The sequence below is a fragment of the Dromiciops gliroides genome, chromosome 3 (assembly GCF_019393635.1).
Source record: "Dromiciops gliroides isolate mDroGli1 chromosome 3, mDroGli1.pri, whole genome shotgun sequence".
NCBI classification, from domain to species: Eukaryota; Metazoa; Chordata; class Mammalia; order Microbiotheria; family Microbiotheriidae; genus Dromiciops; species Dromiciops gliroides.
The window spans coordinates 390,357,051-390,378,240 of record NC_057863.1 but is presented as its reverse complement, the minus strand read 5'-3'; the positions used below and the strand labels follow the sequence as shown (position 1 = coordinate 390,378,240).

At 42.9% G+C, this 21,190-nt stretch overlaps 1 protein-coding gene across 1 annotated transcript in view; it reads right to left on the bottom strand.

Moving 5' to 3' along the window:
- Positions 1-5,082: 5,082 nt before the first annotated feature.
- Positions 5,083-21,190, bottom strand: part of GLI2 (GLI family zinc finger 2) — a 320,135-nt gene continuing 304,027 nt past the window's right edge. The window contains exons 11-14 of the mRNA XM_043995795.1: positions 18,414-18,578; positions 11,438-11,719; positions 8,872-9,208; positions 5,083-7,721 (exon numbers count right to left, since the gene is read on the bottom strand). Coding sequence (XP_043851730.1) covers positions 5,305-7,721; positions 8,872-9,208; positions 11,438-11,719; positions 18,414-18,578 — 3,201 coding nt within the window. The 3' untranslated portion in view covers positions 5,083-5,304. The remainder of the gene's footprint in view (positions 7,722-8,871; positions 9,209-11,437; positions 11,720-18,413; positions 18,579-21,190) is intronic.

Below are 21,190 nucleotides of genomic sequence, written 5' to 3'. Positions count from 1 at the left end.
TTTAGAAAAAAAATCTCTCTGACAGTTGAATGGAAGATGGATTGGAGAGGAGAGAGACTTGAAGCAGGGACACCAGGTCAAAGGTAGCAGTCCAAGTAAGAAATGATGAGGGTCTGATCTGGGATTGTCACTCCATGAGCATTGTGAAAGGGATATATACAAAATGTGAAAATAGAAATGAGATTTGGCAATGGATTGAGTATGTGGACTGAGGAGTTGAGGATGACACTGAGATTGTGAGCTTGGGTGGCTGGGAAGATGGTGCCCTGGATATTAATAGACATAGGAAAGTTCAGGAGGGGGAGGACTTTGTGGGGAAAGATAATGACTTCTTTTGGTGCATAGCATAGAGGAAATTCTCCGTAAGATACAGCTTGAATTAGATGCCCCTGGAGCTTTTGTCCAATTCTGCATGTCTCAGATTTGACAGAACTAAATGTAATTAGGAAGAAAGACTCTTTGACAAAAATAAACAAAAGTATAGAAATCCCAGAAGCAAATAATCAAAAATGAAAAAAGTTTGGGTTAGGATCTCATATTCAGCTTAATATACAAGGAATTAATAAAGGTATCAAGATCAACTTTTACAAACTTTTGCAGGCAGATGCAATACACCTTTAATGTCAGGACTGCCTTGGGATTAGTTTCTATCCTAAGAGGAATTTTATGAAAAGCCCCATAGGAAGCAATATAGTACACTGGACAGAATGCTAGACTGGGAAACTCTGCCTTTGATACATACTAGCTGTGTGATTTGGGGGAAGTTACTCTCTCTGATGCTCAATTTCCATATTTGTTAAATGGGGAGGAGAGCACTTGTAGGTAATGTAAAGTTTATTGTGAGATCCATATCAGATGATGTATGAAAAGCACTTTAAAACATTAAAATGTTTTACCAATTTACTACTACCACCACCACTATCACTACTACCACGACTGCCACTACTACTGCCACTACTACTGCCACTACTACCACTACTACTACTACTACTACTACTACTACTACTACTACTACTACTACTACTACTACTACTACTACTACTACTACTACTACTACTACCATCACCACCTTGACTTAGAATCAGGGCTACTTTCTGGTTCTGATTACTGGTACCTTATAATGATTTTCTTGTCTGCCTTCAATTGATTTCTGACCTCTACTTTCTATGCTATGTAGATTATTGTTTGACTTGCTTCCTGTCCTGGCCTTCACCTGTGACCAATGCTCTGTTGCTGTCCGAGGTCCTGGCATGGCAGAAAAGTTCTATTGTACTTCCCTATGATACTTCCTTGGTTTCATTTTGTTTAGTTGACACGTGGTCATCTCTTTTTCTGCTACATCTTTCTCTAGCATGGGGAAAAACAAACAACCCTCCCATTAGAAGTTCCTCCTAAAAGCCTCTATGGTTCTACTTAATTGTATCCCAATATTCCCACTTATCATTTGATTTTGAGGAATGTTATTTTTTTCTGTGTTGCTTTCAAGGAGCTATGGATTACCCAAGATCCTGACTTCACTGTGTCTTGCTTATCTCTATACCAGTTCAATAGGAGACTGAGTGGTCTCCCTTCTCACTTCTTCCAGTTGCTATACCAGATTCACCAAAGGGCACTACTTTCCTTATAAGGTTGTTGTAGAGATGAAATGATATAATCTATAGAAAATGTCTTGAAACAGGCAAGTGCTTTAGAAAGGTCAACCATTTTTCATTATGATTATTATACAATCTTATGCTGTATATTACTACAATAATTATACTCATATATGTACATGTGTGTATACATACAAACACACATTATATATATACATATGTATATACATATATATGCTGTATCACAAATGTACCATGAAAAATAAAGTGCCATATCCCTTCCTTTACAAATGCTTCTTGGGTCTCTAACTCAGGATGCTGTGTCTGCTGAATGCATTAAATCATTAAATCTTACTCTTAGAACATGACAAATGTGGAAATATGTTTAACATGATTGTAATGTATAACCTATATCAGATTGCTTGCTGGCTTCAAGAGGGGGGAGGGAAGTGAGGGTGGGAGAAAGATTTGGAACTCAAAAATCTTTACATGTAATTGGAAAAAATGTTTTAAAATAAAATGAATTTTTTTAAAAAGAAAAAATCCAATATGGATGCCAACCATTGCTTCTTGGACCCATTTCTTTCAGCCGGGGCAGCTTCTAGGGATCATGGGGTTCATAGCCTTACTTGCTTTATATAATGCTGGTAAACTTGTCTCTTTAAAGTTTTTTTGTTTTGTTTTGTTTTGTTTTTTTGTTTGTTTTTTTGCAGGGCAATTGGGGTTAAGTGATTTGCCCAGGATCACACAGCTAGCAAGTGTCAAATGTCTGAGGCTGGACCTGAACCCAGATACTCTTGCATTCAGGGCCGGTGCTTCGTCCACTGTGCCACCTAGCTGCCCCCATCTCTTTAAAGTTTTAAGGGTCCACCTTCCCTTCCAATTCACATTCTTTGGGCTCTGGTGTCTAAGACCCTGTTCATGTTCTTTGCATCTTTTGTGATTCTATACATGATGGTGCAATGGACAGAGTTCTGGGCCTGGAGACAAGAATGCCTAAATTCAAATCTAACCTCAGTCACTTATTAGCTGTGTGACTCTGAACAAGTCATTTTATCTCTACTGCCTCATTTTCCTCAACTGTAAAATGGGGGTGATAATGACACCTACTTCTCAGGGTTGTTGTGAGGATTAAATGTTAATATTTGTAAAAAGCACACAGCAAAATGCCCAGCACATAGTAGGTGCTATGTAAATGCTTATTCTCTGCTCTTTCTTCCTATCCCCTCGGCCCAAATTTTTGTAAATTAATGCTTTACCAAAAGTAGAGAAAAATCCCATGCTCAGTACATAGCCTTGAAGCTCTAGGACTTTGCCTGAATGAGAAGGTCGGCACAATTTAGTAGAAACACTGGTCTGGCCATGAGAAGACCTGAGTTGGCCTTGCTACCTTTCTTGGCTTCAGTCTCCTCCTCTCTAAAAAGGGGGCTAGATGACCTCTCAGGCCCTTTCCAGCTTTAAGACTTCTACAAATTGACCCAGCCATAAAAACCGATTATAAAACCACTTAGTGTTTAGAATCAGCCCCTGATGAGCCACCAAGCTCTCAGCTGCAGGAACCAAATTGGCTAAGCCAACACTCCAGTTTAAAATGTTTCTTTGGCTAGAAAGCAATGTCAATATCAATTTGGCTGAGAAAAAAATACAGTCTAATTTCATTTCAAATCCAACAAATTTACTGTCCTGGTTTTCATTAGCTACTGTCAAGGAGTAAGCAGACAGACAAAATAAATTATGAAAAAAATTATTTTTTTAATGTACAAAAAGAGTTATTTACAAGTTGAGTGTGTCATCTCAATTTGTAGGATGTAGAAAACAGCTAAAAATGTTTCTGAGATATAAATCTGACCCAACATTCACCTACAGTATTTTTTTTTTAGTAATGGTGTCTTCTATACAGAATATATACAAATCGGGGATGGTTATCATAATACTATCTCAGTAAAATGAGTGAACACCATTAGGAAGCCACAGACTCTTCGGGACCTTCAGGACATCCAAGATTTGTGCATTTAGAGCTGACTTTTTTAAAGGAATGGAGTTCAGGGCACTGCATGATAGGGAAGCCCAGGACTGATCATTTTGATTTCTGTCCACTGATCCCCCTCAGCAGTCACAGGGCATAAAAAGGACTAAGTCATGTCACACGCTGGGAGAATATCCCAAATCACTGATAACAGCGGAGTAACAGGGTTGATTCTGACTACTGCAAATCCCCTTATAAAAGGTGGGGGAAACCAATGTTACCCCTTGAAATCCAAGTTCCAAATGCATTCTTCATACCAAGTTGGGCCAAGCCACTCTGAATAGGAGAATTTAGTGACAGTCCCTCAGTGCTCCAAAGGGCTGGTTCAGCCCAGTCCCTGGGCTGGCATACCATGCAATACTCATCATTCCTTTATGAATGAATGGGAGAAGGAAGGGGTATCTTGGAGATACAGCAGGCACGGCCCATTTGTAACTCAGCTGAGAGTAATGAGCACTGTCAGAGGATTGGACACTATCCTTCTGCTGGGAAAATAAGTGCCCTTCAGAGACCTGGGGGGAGGGGCTGTGGCAGAGCCCTTTATAATATTTTTCATAGCAAAGCAGGAGAATAATGTATTAGGAAGATATAGAAGCTTTTGGTAAATGCCTATTTCTCTCTTTCCTGATATCAGACTTTTAAGTAGACTCCTGATATTGTTTGAGGAGGAGGGCAATGCTAGGAAGGAAAAAGAATGGGTTCCAACCAATGGTAGGTATCACTGCCCCTATCCATCCCCTTTGGCAAGTATAATTCCAATGTGTCAGACCAATTTTGGCCTATCCCCAATGTATAGCATCATCATTGCCCTAGAGGTATATCAAAATGAGCATTCTTCTTCAGGATGGGGTTCATTTTAAATACATCAACCACACTGTAAACACAATCTGGATACAAGGTGGCCATCATTCTGGACCCAGCCCCTGTATGTGTCATTCTAGCAACACTGCCATATTTATTTATTAATGTACACATATCTTACAAAGATTGCAGGCCCTATATTTTGATGCCTTCCCTACTGAACACCAGAGCACAGTAAGGCACTTTTGGAGTGGCTGGATGGAAGTGGTGGTTTTTCCTCTGTGGCAGGGTATTTAATGGTTCACTACAGCATTCTTAAAGAAGAATTGGGGAGGGGAGTAGGGGTAAAGAGTGCTTTCCCTCACTGACACCATAAGGAAAACCTAATCTCATAGGAGCTGAATTTGCATTATAGCTTTCAAATTCAAACCAAAATGCAATTTCCCCTCCTCTCCACTCCTCCTCTCCAAATTTGCTTGGAAAGCAGGTTAGGGAAAAGCTTTTGGCTAATGAGGAGTTTTCATTCACCAAATGACACAAGGGAGGCAGCCAGAGTATAGTTGTGCATTTACATGGAAGGCTTGAAACTGCTTATAGGAGTCTCCCCCCTCCCCCCTCCCCCCCAGCCCCATCTCTATCATGACATTTCTCAGTGCTCTGTAAAATAAGTCAAAAAATGACTAGAGATACACCACAGAGGTACAAAAAATGCCTCTAAAGAGTTCATGAAGTCTGTACAGATAATTTGTTAAAATCCCTTTCATGTATTTAATACTTGTTGGAAAAAAAAAGCTCTATTCTCTAGGAAGTGATTATTTTTCAAAAGCACATTCATCAGATGGCTTGGCAAACAGCCCCTCCCTCCTTGCCTCCTTGTACTTTGTGTTAAGACATCATGTTAAGGAACTTGCTCTCTTCTGCTAATGTTGTTAGCATGGAGCTCATGTCCCCTATAGCCATATTGCTTATCCCTGCTGGGATTGAGGGCAGGGTCAAGGAGTTCCGTGGAGTTGTGAGGCGGGAGGAATTCTGGGAGAGATTCTGAAGAATGCTGGGGCTCAGGGTTCCCGACATTAGGCTTGAATGGTCGCCATCATCCATGATGGCATCAAAATCGATCTGTGGGGGCTCCAGCAGCTGGGAGTCCACAGTGCTTGACACCTGATTGGCCCCCGGGGAAGCCATGGCATGTGGCTTGATGCTGCTCAATGGACATTGCTGCTGCTGCTGCTGCTGTTGTTGCATTACCCGGCAGTCCACATGGTTCTCAAAATTCCCATTCTGTTCATACATGTGGATTTGCCCATAATAATGCATCATGCTATTATCCCGGGGCCCATTGGCATTCTGTTGCTGCAGTTGCTGCTGCTGCTGCTGTGGTGGTGAGATCATATCGTTTATTGATTTGGGAATAGCCTCCCCAGTCTCCTGGCCAGGTGTTCCAGTGGCCATAGGGTATGCTGTGGCTCTCATGTAGCCCAGCTGTTGGGAAGAGCGTACCCCACGGTGTCTATTGGCTGGGCTCGGTTCCGGGGGTGGGCGTGGCTGTACCAGGCCTGGTCCAAAGCTCTGTCCCACTGACCCCATCATGTTCTGCTGAGGGTCAATGAAATTGGGTGGGTGGGAAGTCAGAAGAGATGGGGACTGGTGGTAGCCTTCCTGGCTCATGGAGGGTGGCAGGTGGTGGCTCTGCTGTGAGTAGTTCTGAGGAGTCACCGTGTGCATGGCTGGGTTGGGGAGTGTGTGCTCCCTCCGGTTGTTTACCATCAGGGAAGGGTCAGAAGCAACATCCATTTGCTGAGGGAGGCCCAGGTGCCCTGTCTTGACTCCCATGTTGCTACATGATGGGGAGAGCTGGTTCATGTCCCCACCCATTGTGTTTGGGCTCAGCATGGGGTGAGGTTGGTTGTATGCTGCATCAGGGCTTAAGTCCGGGTTCATGTTGGGGCAGGGATTGGGCTGTAGAGGTTGCCGGACCTGCATGTAATTGACCCTTGGTCCAGGAACAACCCCATTTCTTGGAAGGAGGTTGGACTGAGTGCTATTGAGATCACTGGGGCTTGTCTGCATGACCTGCTGGTTGTAGCTCTGGTATTGCCCAAAGGTCTGCTTCTGTTGTACCACAGCTAAGTTGCCCTGAGGAAATTGTTTGGCCTGCTGGTTGGAAAGAACGTCCACAGAGCCTGAGCTTACCTCATTCCACTGTACAGGCATATTGTTTTTGTTCAGGTTGGTGGGGGTACCATAGCCAAGCTGGCAATCAGGCAACATGGGTGCTGGTTGGCTCCCATTAGAGTTGGATGCTGCCATCCTGCGAGGGCCATGTAGGCCTGGGCTGGCCAGCTTCAGGTTCCCAGGGAAACTTGGGGCTTCTCCATGGTATGCCAGAGAATTACTGTCCTCAGTGGCACCAGTACTCTGTGATTTGATATATTGTACTACATCATCAGGCAACATGATGTCATCCTCCCCACTGGGGCCATCTGCCTCGACCACCATTGTCTCCATAGCAACGTTTTCACTGATGCTTGGAGGGCAGGGCGAATAGACGTGTCGGGGCAAGGTCCCCTCTGAGCGGGTATAATTCTGGAGGCTGAAGTTCCTCCGCTCTGCACAGGGTGGCAGGTGAGGTGGGTTCATGCTGTTGGTGCTATTGAAACGTTGCACCCGGGGAAGAGACAGAGGTTCAGCAGCCAGTCTCCTTACGGGGTCACTTGCTCGCCTTGTCCCGTTGCCTGTAACTTCATGGGGGAAGGTAGGGGCAGCTCCATACCCATAAGATGGCCCATCGCTACCACGCCTTGGTCCCAGTGGACGCTGGAAGGGGGGTGGCAGAGAAGACTCTGATGGGTCAAGGAGAGACATCTTATTTTTCAGGCTCATCCTTTCCATGTTTGGGAGGGGAGTGGGTGGGGGACCCCCGGTGGCTGCAGCATACTTGGCCTTCAGGCTGTACTGTTGAGCCGGCGTGAGGTTCAGCAGCCCTGGTGCCCCGCTGCATTGGCTGGCCTCGCTGGAGCGGCGGGAGGCATCGGTGGAGATGGGGTCATAGGAGTCGGCAGAGCTGATGTTGTTGGGGCGGCTCCCGAAGGGAGAAGCCTCACTGGAGCGGCGGCTAGACAAGTATGGGGAGATGCCGGAGGAACGGCGGCTGACGGTGTAGGCTGAGCTGACGGTGCTCGTCGTGCTGTCCCTTCGCTCATTCAGTTGGTTTAGCACAGTCACCTCATTTACTGACAGCTCCATGATCCTTGGGTTGGGCAGGGGTGCTGTGGGGCCACTGTAGTTTTCCATGATAGAGCCTAGAGCAAAGAAAACAAACAAAAAAGTGACGTCCGTCATTAAGGGCGGTGGATCTGGTGGGAAGGGTCCTGGATTGAGAATCAGGAGCACTGGGTTCTGTTTTTGATTTGGTTGTTAATTTTTTATGGACCTTGAGAATGTCACCTGAGCTCTTTCCTTCACTTTCCTCATCTGTCAGCCTAGGGTGAGACCTGCCCCACTGGCCTCACAGGGTTTTTGTGAGGCTTTGATGAGATAATTGATGTTGAAGCATGTGGAAAGTGTGATGGGGTGCTCCAGAGGGTAGTGAGGTGTCTGTTACTGGAGGTCTTCAAGCAGAGCCCCGTATGACCAGCTATCAGGGATGAGGTAGAGAGTATTCTTATTCACGAATGAACCAATTCTGAAGTTATGGGATGCTAAATTAAAATTTCTCTTAGAAGCTAAGGAATTATTATACCAGAAAATCCTGACAGTATGAGAGTTCACTAGGAGCTTCCCCTGACTGGAAAGTGAATGGGGATGGAGGCAGTCTATAGCCTGAATGGGTCAAGTCAACAGGCTTTCTTGAAGTGCCTAATACGTGCCAGGCACTGTGCTACAACCCTGGAGATTTGGAAAAAAAAAGGAAAAAATCTCTCCTCTCAAGGAGATCATAGTATGCTGAAGGAGACAAAATGCAAACGGCTATTTATAAACAGGATATATAAAGGATAAATCAGAGATAATTTCAGATGGAGGGCACTAAGGTGAGGGGGAATTAGGGAAGGTTTCTTTTGGAATGTGGGACTGTCGGCAGGGGATAAGGAGGGAGAATGTCCCAGACATGGGGAACAGCCAATGAAAATACCCAGAGTCAGGAGGTAGAGCATCGAGTACAAGCAACATCAAGGATGCCACTGTCACCATATTTCAGAGTAAGTGGAGGAGAGTTAGGTAGTAGTAAGGTAGGATGCATTTATAAGCATATTAAAAGAGCTTAGAGATCATTTGATACAATCCCTCATTTGAGGAATGAAGGAGGAAACTGAGTCCCCATGAGGTGAAATGTTCAGTGACAGAGCAGGATTAGAACTCAGGTCCCCTGATTCCTACTCCTTTGATTGTTTGTCTTTACCATGATATCTTTTCTCCACTGGACTGCAAGACGTGCACAGGTCAACAGCTTACCATTTCCCGGAATAGGAGGCAGCTTGATGTTTCGGACTTGAGGAGCCGGGTTTGCCCATGAACAGGAATCCTTGACCGTCTTAAGCTTCTCCTTCTTGAGCTGTTCAAGCCTTTGCATGGTTGTCATGTGTTTGCGCAGCTGCAGGCTGACCGCTGATGTGCCAGAGGGGACGGTCGAGTCAGCGACAGGAGCGTTGTCGTCCAGTGTCGTCAGGTCTCCCAGGCTACCCCCGCTGTGCATGGTCATCTCTACTCCACTGTCATTGTTGTTGGCGCTGCCGAGGGGTGAGGGCTCACTGCTACAGGATGATTGGCCCCCGGGGCTGGACTGATACAACTGAGGGTAATAGACCAAAGGATTGTGTCAATTAAGGACCAATACTGGACTGCTAAAAACCCAAGGTGAACCCCCATACAATGTACAAACTGGCTAACATATATCTATATACACATACATGTTCATGCCCATGGGAGAACTTGCTGTGGGGGACGGGGCCAGGTTCAAATACTCTGATCTCTTCCTCCTAGCTCCTATAACACTTATTACCTACCTATAATCTAGCTGTTGGTTGCATCTTGACTCGTATAAGTGTTTCTTCTCCATTAGTCTTATCACTCCAAGCAAACCATAAGTTTCTCAAGGGTAGGGACTGTGTCCTTTCCTCCTCATGTATTTTACAGTGACTAGTATAGTCTTGGGCCCTCCAAGAGGGGCTAATTAAATACTTGTCCTTCACATTTAACCAATGTTTGCTAAGAATCTCAGTACTTACTACATCTCCCTGGCTGACTAGTGGCTGCTATTGATCTTTTGGAACACTTGCTCCCCACCTGCTGCGAAATTGGATAATGAATGGAGGGAATAAGCTGCCTTGTGGTTTTAGGTCTCTGTGGACTTTGCTTTTGCTTTCTCTGCTATGACAGGAGGGACTGCTGTGATGACCGAGCTGGTCCTGGCACTTCTGTGGTAGAAGGTGTCCTAGACTGTAAGGGCCAATTCACTTACATTCCACCCATTAGGATTCCTATTCTCCACCTCATGCTCCAGAGTTCTTGAACTAAGAAGGCAAGATGTCTTGAGTCCAGTGAATAGAGACTGGTAATTCGTTTGAATTAACAGCATCTCTTACACTTGTCTAAGAATCAGCAGTCTGGGATTCAGCTCCTTGCTCTATCAGTCAATCAACTGACAAAAATTAATTTATTAAGCACCACAATATACCAAGCAATGTGCTAAATGCTGGGGATATGAAGGCAAAGGCCAACTATTCCCTGCCCAGAAGGGGCTCATATACTATCAAGGATATATGAGGCACATAAATAGGTATATTGAAAATATGTTGAAAAACAGATACAATATGATTTTGGAAGGGAGAACTCTAAGAGCTGGGAATATCAAGAAAGGCTTTATGGAGAAGATGGCATTTAAGCTAATTCCTAAAGGGAATGAGGGACTAGGAGGCACAGGTGAGGAGGATATGTGTACCATGGAAGCGGAGCAGCCAGGGCAAAGGAGTGGATACAGAGAATAGAGCACTGGGCATGAGAAACAGCAAGAAAGTTAGTTTGACTAGACCATGGCATAGGTGAAGGGGGTAATCCATGTTGTTATGGGGGAAGGGAGGGTTCTTTTGAAGGGCTATCCAAGTGGAAAGAATAAAAACTCTTGTTTCTTTATGTTCTCTGGTGCCCCTAACTTCAATGCCTCAAATGGGCTAATAAAATCAGTCCTTTGAGATATCTCTCTCTCTCTCTCTCTCTCTCTCTCTCTCTCTCTCTCTCTCTCTCTCTCTCTCTCTCTCTCTCTCACACACACACACACACACACACACACACACATTAATTTCTAGTACATCACATCCAAGATACAGACAGCACTCATGCCATAGCCTAACACAAAGGGATACTCTGCTCACCTTAGTACCGACTATCCTTAGGGAGGTATAGTAAGGAAAAGAAGAGGAGACAAAGAACAAGTGGTTAGAATTAAGGAGTCATAGCTGGAAGTTAATTATGCAACAAATGGAAAAAGAGCAGCTACACAGTTCCTAAGACATTTAAAATCAACTGAACATCATCAAATGAAACACGGGGAAGGCACCTGGCTCCAGGTGTTTTGGCTTATCTCTCATGGGAACATCCACATGGCCTTCTTGGCTTGGCCAGGGAAATATAGCAAGGAAACACAGCACCCACATTTTTTGTTCTATTATTATTATTACCATCATCACCATTATTAACTGGGTCCTTTGTCCCAGAAGGTAATGATCAACTGGATTCTTACGTCCTGGGTACACCAATATGGAGATTTGGTGTTAAGATTTCCCAATTGGTTTTATAAGTCAAGATTATAGAAGAGAAGAAATGGGCTTTGTTGGCAAGAGTATGGATCACAATATGGAACTGTCCCAGGGTGATCTTTGACAGGCCTTTAACCGAAGCTCACAGGTTGGTTTCAGGACAGTCTATTCTAGCTGAGGACAGAACTTCCTTGGACTGTGTTGCTCAGCTTTGTGATTTGGCCAGTCAGAGGATGTTAGAGTGAAAGGGCTATATTGACACTTACCACTGAGTTCTCCGTCTTGATGGCTTTGACGTGTAGGCAGTCCTCCACTGCCTGGTTGGTGCTGTTTGCCTCGGCGTTCTCCTCCAGTCCCCCTCGGCCCTGTTTGGCACTGGCTTCATTGTCTCCATTCTCCTTGAGTGGAGGTGCCCTTGGATGGACATCATTGCGCTGCTTCTTGGTGACATGGGCATCAGGACCATGTACTGTCTTCACATGTTTCCTGAGAGAGCTGGGGTCCGTGTATCGCTTCGTACAACCGGGGATCTTGCAGATGTAGGGTTTCTGAAGGAAAAGAAATCAGATGTTAAGGACACAAGAGACTGTTAAATCCTAATAGTGTTATTGAGGGGGGGGTTTCCTTGGCCATGCTTATTCCCCACAATAACTTCTTGCTTGTGTTGTTCTCCCCAACTGGAATATTGTTCCCCCACCCACCTTTTCTGAATTTAAGCCATTCTCCATAAGATTTCTCATCATTAATAACTCTGATTCACTCTCCCTTCTTAAAATTGCTATAGTAGGGTCAGCTAGGTGATGCAGTGGATAGAACACTGGCCTTGGAGTCAGGAGGACTTGAGTTCAAATCTGACTTCAGACCCTTGACACTTAATAGCTGTGTGACCCTGGGCAAATCACTTAATCCCAAATGTCTCACCAAAAAAAAAAATTATTACCAAAAATCCCCAAACAAACAAAACAAATAAAATTGCTTTAGTAAAGTTCAAACCACACAATTATAACATGTGATTGGATAATGCCTTATGTTGTTTTCTTAGCTGTTTCATGTGTATATATCTTGTCATGCCAAGTAAGGTGGCAGTTTTTCAACAAGGACTGTATCTTCTACTTCCTTATTACTACACTCCAAACACCCCCCCTCCCCTCTCCCCCTCCAAAAAAAAAAAAAAAGGATTTAGCACAGGGCTAGGCACAAAGAAAACATCTGACAAATAGCTGGATGGATGAAGAGAAGGAGTCACTATTTGGGTGATCATGAAATGTTCCAGATGTATTCCCATAAGATACAGATGACCAGTATCTCAGCAACAATTGCAATGGGTCTGTTCTCTCGATTTTACTATGCACATGTGTAATCAATCAACAAGAATTAAGTGCTTACCGTGTCCAAGGCACTGGGCTAGGAATTAGACACACAAAGACAAAAATGAAATCACCCTCATCATCTACAAGCCAGTCAAAACTTAAGTCTCAAACCACCAGGTCTTATAACTTACCAGACTTGCTCATACTATACCCCCCAAGGGCAAACCCTGTTTTCACTCTAATCCCACCAATGTCTTCATTTTACAGATGAGGAAATTCAAGCCAAGCGACTCAATCAAGATCACATATCACGTCAGTGACAGAGCTATGTCCAGAACCCTCATCACCCAGTCTACTGAGCCCTTCACTGGTCCAAGGGTCAGGGCTGTTACATTTATTTTTAGCTACTGTGATACCTTTCCTCAAAGATTTCATGATATCTGATGATTTAGCAATTTTCAGGACTAATATTTCATTTGTTTAGTGGTAGACAAAGCTGAAACTCACTAATAGTTCACCTAACAAAGTCTATTAAGTGGTGATTTCTAGGGCAGAGGTGTCTAACTCATGGCCACAGGTCACCAAACTCTAGAATGTGGCCTGAACCAGATTAAGATGTAATTGGGAGGGGCAGCTAGGTGGCACAGTGGATAAAGCACTGGCCTTGGATTCAGGAGGACCTAAGTTCAAGTCCTGCCTCAGACACTTGATACTTACTAGCTGTGTGACCCTGGACAAGTCACTTGACCCTCATTGCCCCACAAAAAAAAAGAAAGAAAAAGAAAAAAAAAGATGTAATTGGGAAATGTTTGACAAAAATAAATCAAAATATAATACAACATAGATAATGTTCATTTGTGGTTTTCTAAGTCGATGTTTGTTTCTATTTGAGTTTGACCCCACTGTTCTAGGTGCTAACATTCAAAGTTTTCAAAATAGAATGTAAGCTCTTTGAACGAACAAATGACAAAGCATTTATTGTGTGCTGTTTATGTATCAGGCACTGTGCTAAGTGCTAGGAATACACATATTAAAACAAGAGATCATCTTTACACTTAAGGAACTTACATTCTAATAGGGGAAGATGACACTCTAGGGGTGACCAGGGAAGCATGTTTTATTCTTGGGAGGTAGAAGGCAGAAGGAAACATGAAAGTGGCAAGGACATAGCAGGATGTCCTGGAAAGATGGCAGAATATGATGTAAAGCTAACTCATGGTCTGCTCTCTAGGACTAGCCAGTTGATGCTGTGGCTTAAGTGGCCTTAGGTTGTATGCATTCCTGGATCTTTAGCACCTAGAACAGTACATGGATCATCTCTTCCTCCGCCCCCCCCACCTGATTTTCTAATAGAGACTCCCTAATGAGGAATCTACCTTATCAAGGTAGCTCAGTACCCCCTTGGTAATTTAGGATTTTAAAGAGTTGCCTGGGGACAACTGAGAGATTCAGTGATTTGCTCAGGGTTACATGGTCAGATGTGTCATAGGGAGAAACCTAGACCTTTTTAACTCTGAGGCCAACTATAGCCATTCACTGAAGTATACTGTGCACACAGAGGGCACTTAATGTTTGCTGAATTGAATGAATTCCTGACCCAGGCTTTCCTTGAGGAGAGAAAATGACCTTTTTAAGGTCCACAAGGTTTCACATTAATATATCAACTCTTTCACACCAGATGTTATAATGAAGTCTTGAAGGATGGGTAGGATTTAGTTTGGTAGGGTAAAAGCAGTCTAGGACTAGAAAAGGGCATGATCAAAAAAGCAGATGTAGGAATGTGCATCATTCTTTCTGCTCCAGAACCTTGGTGGACACTCTCAATTATTAGGCCGACATGGCTAGAATGTATGGTTAATGGAGGGAACCAGTAGGAGATAAGGCTAGAAGAAAATGCAGGTTGGGGAGTTATTAATATGTATAAGCAAGAAAGCAGGGGTTCTTACTTGATGTGACCCAGATAGAAAGAGGTGTCTGGGGTGTGGTAAATGTCAAGAGCTATTTCTACAGTTGGGCCCATAGAAAGTGATAATTCATGTTGGTATTTATGATGTGCAGGGGTTTTTAGTTAATTGAGAAATTCCATTGCTCTTGCCAGATCCTTTCATTAAAGCCAAAATCCAGGTAATGAGCACATTGGAACTGCTTAGGGGAGTCATTAAAATATCCCAAGGGGGAAAAATTGTGACTTGCGGATTCTCTGACAAGCAAGAAACATTTCTAGGACCAATCATTGCTCTGATTTGTAATTCCTGCTAAAGCTCCTGCTCTTGCTGGTAGGGGTTTATCTCAGGCTTCTGGGGGTAGCTCATGCAGTGACCTAAGTGTCTTGACATGTTCACAGACAACTGAATGGAGGGCTTTAGACCCAAAACATGAGCATCCAGGATGAGCTCAGTAACATAATCCTCGAGAGTAAAGATCTAAGAGAAAATAATCATGATATGGACACCACATGACCATCTGTGGCTGCCATTCCCTGCATCTGTCTGCCAACTGCTTCTAGTTTCTTAGTCTTCTCCTTTTTGCCCTGCAGAAAAAGAATAACAAAGCCTTGGAGCTGTCTCATCTTTTACATTTTCCAAATGCATTATCTCCTTTGACTCTCACAACAACCCTCTAAGGTAGGTACAGCAAATATTATTATTCTCATTTGATAGATGAGAAAACTAAGGGCCAAAGAGAGGAAGGGATTTGCCTTAGTGTACCCAAATAGTTAGGGTATGGAAAGCTGGAGTCAAAATGAAAAGACCTGGGTTTAAGTACTCCTTCTGACTAATAACAATAAAAAAACAACAATGATAATGAACATTTATATAGTGCCAGGCACTGCACTAAAGGTATTACAATATTATTTCATTTGGCCATCAGAACAATCCTGTGAAGTAGGTGCTATTATTACTCCCATTTTACACATGAGGAAACTGAGGCAAATAAGGATTATATGATTTGGCAGGGTCATACAGCTATAAATATCTGAGGGTGGATTTGAATGTTTTCCTCAGTTTACATATGCTGGCTGTGTGACCTAGGGGAAGTAACTAGTGCGCTAGGCAAATATCTGATCATGAGCTGCACAGAAAGTGCTGATCTGCATTGGTAGAGGGAGTTGCCTCACCCTGGGATTCCCTATACCAATGATATCACAGGTCTAGTTCCATGCCCTATGACTATAAAACACACAGAATTTACAAAGAGTTTTCCCAGCCATTACTAAAATACTTTCCCCGAGTCTTCTGATTGCAAGTCCAGGGTCCCTTCCATTAAAGCTTCCTAAATGGATTCATATAATACATGCACGCCATTTTCCTACTGTGACGCCTCATCCTGGCATGGGAGTGAACCTCTATTCTCAACAGTTAAGCCAGCAGAGGGATAACTATAACAAACTCTGCAGGCCAGGAAAGGCTTTGAAATGGGCAGCAATATCTGGCTTCCAAGGATTAGCTTAGCTAAGGGCAGCAAGGTTTTTCACAACAGGGCTACCAAACAAGTGAAGAATGACTTTGCCCATAGCAAGTCGTGAAGACTTGGTTTTCTTGCTTGTCTGATTCAGCATCTATAGCATACTCCCAATAATTGGGGGCCCCTGACCCCACGACTCTATCCTAGACCCTTTTCTCTTCTCTCTCTCTACCTCTTCCACTTGGTCATCTTAACAGCTAGCATGGGTTTAATTATAATTTCTGTGAAGATGCTTCTCAGATGTGTATATCCAGTCATATTCCTTCATTCTCTTGAGCTCTAGTCTAATATCACAAACTGCCTATTGGACATTTCAAACTAGATATCCCACAGACAGCACCAACTGAGTATGTTCAAAACAACTTCGTATTGTACCCCACAAACTCACCTCTCTTACAAAATTTCCCATTTCAGTTAAGGGCAGTACCATCACTCTAGACATCCAGGTTTGCAAGCTTGGAATTATCATCCCTTTCTTTCATCCCACACATAAAATCAGTTGTCATCATATCTTGTCAATTCTCCCTCCACAATATCTCTTGTTATCTCTCACCTTTTCTCTACTCACATGGCCTTCACCCTACTTCATCATCTCTCTCCAGGACTCTTGTAATAGTCTCCAAGCTGCCCTTCCTGCCTCATTTCTCCTCACTCCGATCCATCCTCCTACCAGCTGATAAAGATGATTTTCCTATAGTATAGGTCTAATCATGAAACTACTCTACCAACAAAACAAAACAAAACTCCCAATTGCCTCTATGATCAAAGATAACTCCTTCTGTTTGGCATTTAAGTCATTTTACTATCTGCCCCCAACCTTCCTATCCAGTCTTTTTATATCTTGTGTTATACATTATTTCATCTCCTGCAATCCACAGTAAAAAAAGAAAATTAAAAAAAAACCTTTCCTCCTTGTGGTACCACATGATCAGTCTCCTATTTCCATGCCTTTGTTTTGGTCATCCCTCATGTCGGGAATGCACTCTTTCCTCTTCACCTCTACCTCTTAGGATCCCTTGTTGCTTTACAAACTGAGCTGAGGTTCCAACTTTTTTATACCAGGCCTTTCTTGGTCTTTCCAGCTGATAGTACCTATCCTTTTCCATTGTCTAGTACCTTCTATTTAGTTTGCATACACACACACCCACACACACCCACACACACATTGCCTCCCCCAATTCAATATAAACTCCTTAAAATCAAAGGGAGTTTCACTTTTGTTTTGTATTCCCAGGACCTAGAAGAGTGCTCAGCACATAGTAGGCACTTAATAAATACCTGTTGATTAGTTGACTCTCTTCTAAGATTTGATTGGGTTTGTAATTTTTTTTTTTCAAGGAAAGTGTAGCCACAACAATGAAATCATTGAAATACACACATCACACACATGTAGCTATGTGGTTCCACATCCATATGAATTTTAATTGCTATAGTTTAAGTTTCTTTCTTGAACGATGAATACCTGTTATAAATAAGTCTTATAGCAAATTCTCTTAAGTGGTCAAAACCGTTATTAAATACTAGGAGATTTTCTTTTCTTTAGTCAGTTAGACTAATGGCAATAAAAAAATTCAATCCACAGGTATTCATTTGTTGCAGTAGACCATCACATGCATTATAATAAAGCCAATTTTCTGGATTCCCTAAGTACTGGTAGTGGGCTTAAATTAACTGGAGTTAACAAAGCATGTATTGTGCTTCATCAATTCACATCTGAAGGCCCAGGCATGCTTCTCTTTTGTAGAGCGTCACTACCAGGTGCAGAGAGGTCCCACTGGGAAGTTCAGATTGCCTTCTCCCATGCAAAGTTAAACCATCATGACAATCACTTTCCTATGATGTAAAGATTTGCATCACACCTTCATTGGATAAGCTGATGGTGGGTCAGTGGTACTCAGAGTAATAGAATACATCTGCAGAGTGCTTAGCAATCTTTGTCTTTACCATAACCTTATGAGGCAGGTTCTGTGAGCCCCATTTTACAGATGAGGAAATTGAGAGTTTAAGTAACTTATTTAAGGTCACATGGGAAGCTAGCAGCAAAGTCAGGTCATGATCTGAAGTCCAGGAACTCTAAGCAAAGTCTTTTTTCCCTTGATGCCATAGACTCACCCCATTAGTCTGGGTTTCTTCTGATTGCCACACCCTCCCTCCTTTTAAGAACAGACAGTGGGGGCGGCTAGGTGGCGAAGTGGATAAAGCACTGGCCCTGGATTCAGGAGTTCCTGAGTTCAAATCCGGCCTCAGACACTTGACACTTACTAGCTGTGTGACCTTGGGCAAGTCACTTAACCCCCTTTGCCCGGCAAAAAAAAAAAAAAAAAAGAACAGACAGTGGAGCTAAAAGGCTCTTAGCTATAGAAACCTCAGGAATTCATCAGGAGTAAGTTCAGCCTAGGTGTTCTCCCTCCTCCAACCCTACCCACCTTCCTAGATACCTTCCAAAGCCAGACCCTAAAAGAGATACCTCATTGGAATGAGTTCGGTTCTGGTGCTTGGCCCGGTCAGAAGCATTGGAGAAGGCTTTATTGCATCCTTCATGCTCACATACATAAGGTTTCTCGCCTGTGTGGGACCTCAGATGCGTCTTTAGGTTCTCCAGTCTAGAGTACGCTTTTGAGCATCCTTCAAACTGAAATTGAAAAGAAATGAATAAATGATGAAGGAATTGATAAACCCATAAAATGAAGCTAAGCCTAAAAACAAGGATCCTGCCTAAGGAGAGGCAGTATGATGAAGTGTAGGAGCCAGAAGTATTGGGTTTTAGGGTGTCTAAGTTGATCCTTTAGGTGAGTTATTCAGCCTGTCTCTTCAGATGTAAAATGAGAGGGGCTAGACTAAATGATCTGTAAGGTGCCTTATAGCACTAAAGCTACAGGATTCTAACAGAGGTGTTCCCAACCCCCTTTTTAAATGCTAATCTCTTTCAAACTCTTTTTTTAAGGTTATACTGGGTTGCAAGTTACCTTCAAAGCCTAAGACAAATTCCTCCTCCTTCTTCACAAATCCTTCCATGATAACCCCACAGTGATCTATCTTTCTCTTATGAATGCCAATAATACCTTTAGGGTTAATTTGATCATTAAACTTTCTTTTCATGTATGTTAGTCTTGTTTTCTCCAGCTAGGCTGTAAGTTCCTTGAATGCAGATATATGTGCACTTATATTGTAGTCACAGGGCCGAAAGGGAGCTTATGCTACATCCTGTGTCTCCCATATCCCTGGTATAGGGCTATGCACATAGGAATCGCCTGTTAAAATATCTATTGGCTGTCTTATCTGTTGTTCTTTGCTAATTTTCCCAGGCTGCCCAGACCATACGCAGTAGCTTTCAGTTTCTCTGATTATGGGGCAGTTCCTCCACTAGGGTTTATTTCTTCATGCAGATGGCTAAAAAAATACTTAGAATTGGAGATGTTTATTTCCTTGGACTTAGAAGGAGCAAGGGAGAGAAAGCTATGAATCCTGAAAAGAACGGGGTAGGAATGAAAAAGTGAGCAGATGTCCTGGGATCGCATTCACAGGATTATGGAATTTAAAGATGCAAGGGATTTTAATGGTCATTTAGTTCGAGCCTGTCATAGGGAACAGTTTCTTTTCCAACTTAATAATGTCCCCCCCCCCCGCCCCAATTACATGTAAAGATAGTTTTCAACATTCATTTTTGTAAGATTTTGGGTTCCAAATTTTTCTCCCATCCTCCCTTCCCTCCCCTCTCCAGACGCCAGCAAGCAATCTGATATATCATACATTACAATCATGTTAAACATATTTCCACATTCGTCATGTTGTGAGAGAAGAATCAGAACAAAAGGGAAAAGCCATGAGAAAGAAAAAACAAAAAACAACAAATAAAGTGAAAATAGTATGCTGTGATCTGCTTCAGACTCCATAATTCTTTCTCTAGATGGGGAGAACATTTTCTATCACGAGTCCTTTAGAATTGTCTCAGATCATTGCACTTCTGAGAAGAGCTAAGTCTATCACAGTTGATCATCATATAATGTTGCTATTACTGTGTTCTCCTGCTTCTGCTTACTTCACTCTGTATCAGTTTATGTAAGACTTTCTAGGTTTTTCTGAAAGCCTCCTGCTCATCATTTCTTATAGCAGGGCTTCTTAAACTTTTTCTACTTGCAAACACTTTTTGCCCAAGAAAATTTTACACCACCTGAGGTATATGGGTATATAAAAATAGGTATACATAACCCTTTGTTTGTTTGTTTGGTTGGTTTTGGGGGGAATTTTGGGTTTTTTTTATGAGGCAGTTGGGGTTAAGTGACTTGCCCAGGGTCACACAGCTAGTAAGTGTTAAGTGTCTGAAGTCATATTTGAACTCAGGTCCTCCTGAATCCAGGGCCAGTGCTCTATCCACTGCACCACCTAGCTGCCCCATAACATTTACTATTGCCAAATTTTTCATGACCCCCACATTCAGTTATGTGACCCCACATAGGGTTGTGACCCACAGTTAAAGAAGCTTCATTGTATAGCACAATAGTATTCCACTACATTCAAATAACATAACTTGTTCAGCCATCCCCCAATTAATGGGCAACCCCTCAATTTCCAATTCTTTGCCACCACTAAAGAGCTGCTATAAACATTATTGTACATGTGGGTCCTTTTTAGGGGAAAGTTTTATGGAGAAAACCAAGGTCCAAAGAGGTAGTATGCTTTTTCTCACCCCCACCCCAATTTTTACATCCCTAGCACCTAACACAGTGCCTCACATTTGGCAGATGATGGAAAAATGTTGGAATTTTTACCAAGGTCACACAGCAGAGGTGAGACTAGAACCTGGGTTCTTTTAACTTAGTGCTCTTTCCTGTGAAATACAATGATCAGCAGATCATCTTATTTCTTTCCATAGTGCCTAGCACTGTGTTGGTCACAGAGTGAGAACTTAATAAATTCTTGCTTTTTTTTTTTTATTGATTCCCCAGATTGGAGACAAACTGGGCTGGAACCCATGCAGATGGGAGAGTTCCTTGAACTGGTTAAAAGCTGTAGAATCTACTTGTCAGAAATCCCAGAGGTCATCTAGTCCATCCCACTCTGGAGCACAAATTCCCTTTTACAACATTTGAAATAGGCTCTGCTTAAAGATCTCTAGGGATGGAGGATTCACTATTTATCAGGACAGTCTGTTCCACTCTTTGACAACTGTAATTGTCAGAATACTTTCCTCTAGTGAACCAAAATCTCCACCTCCACCCCCCCCCTTACCACCCTAGTAACTTT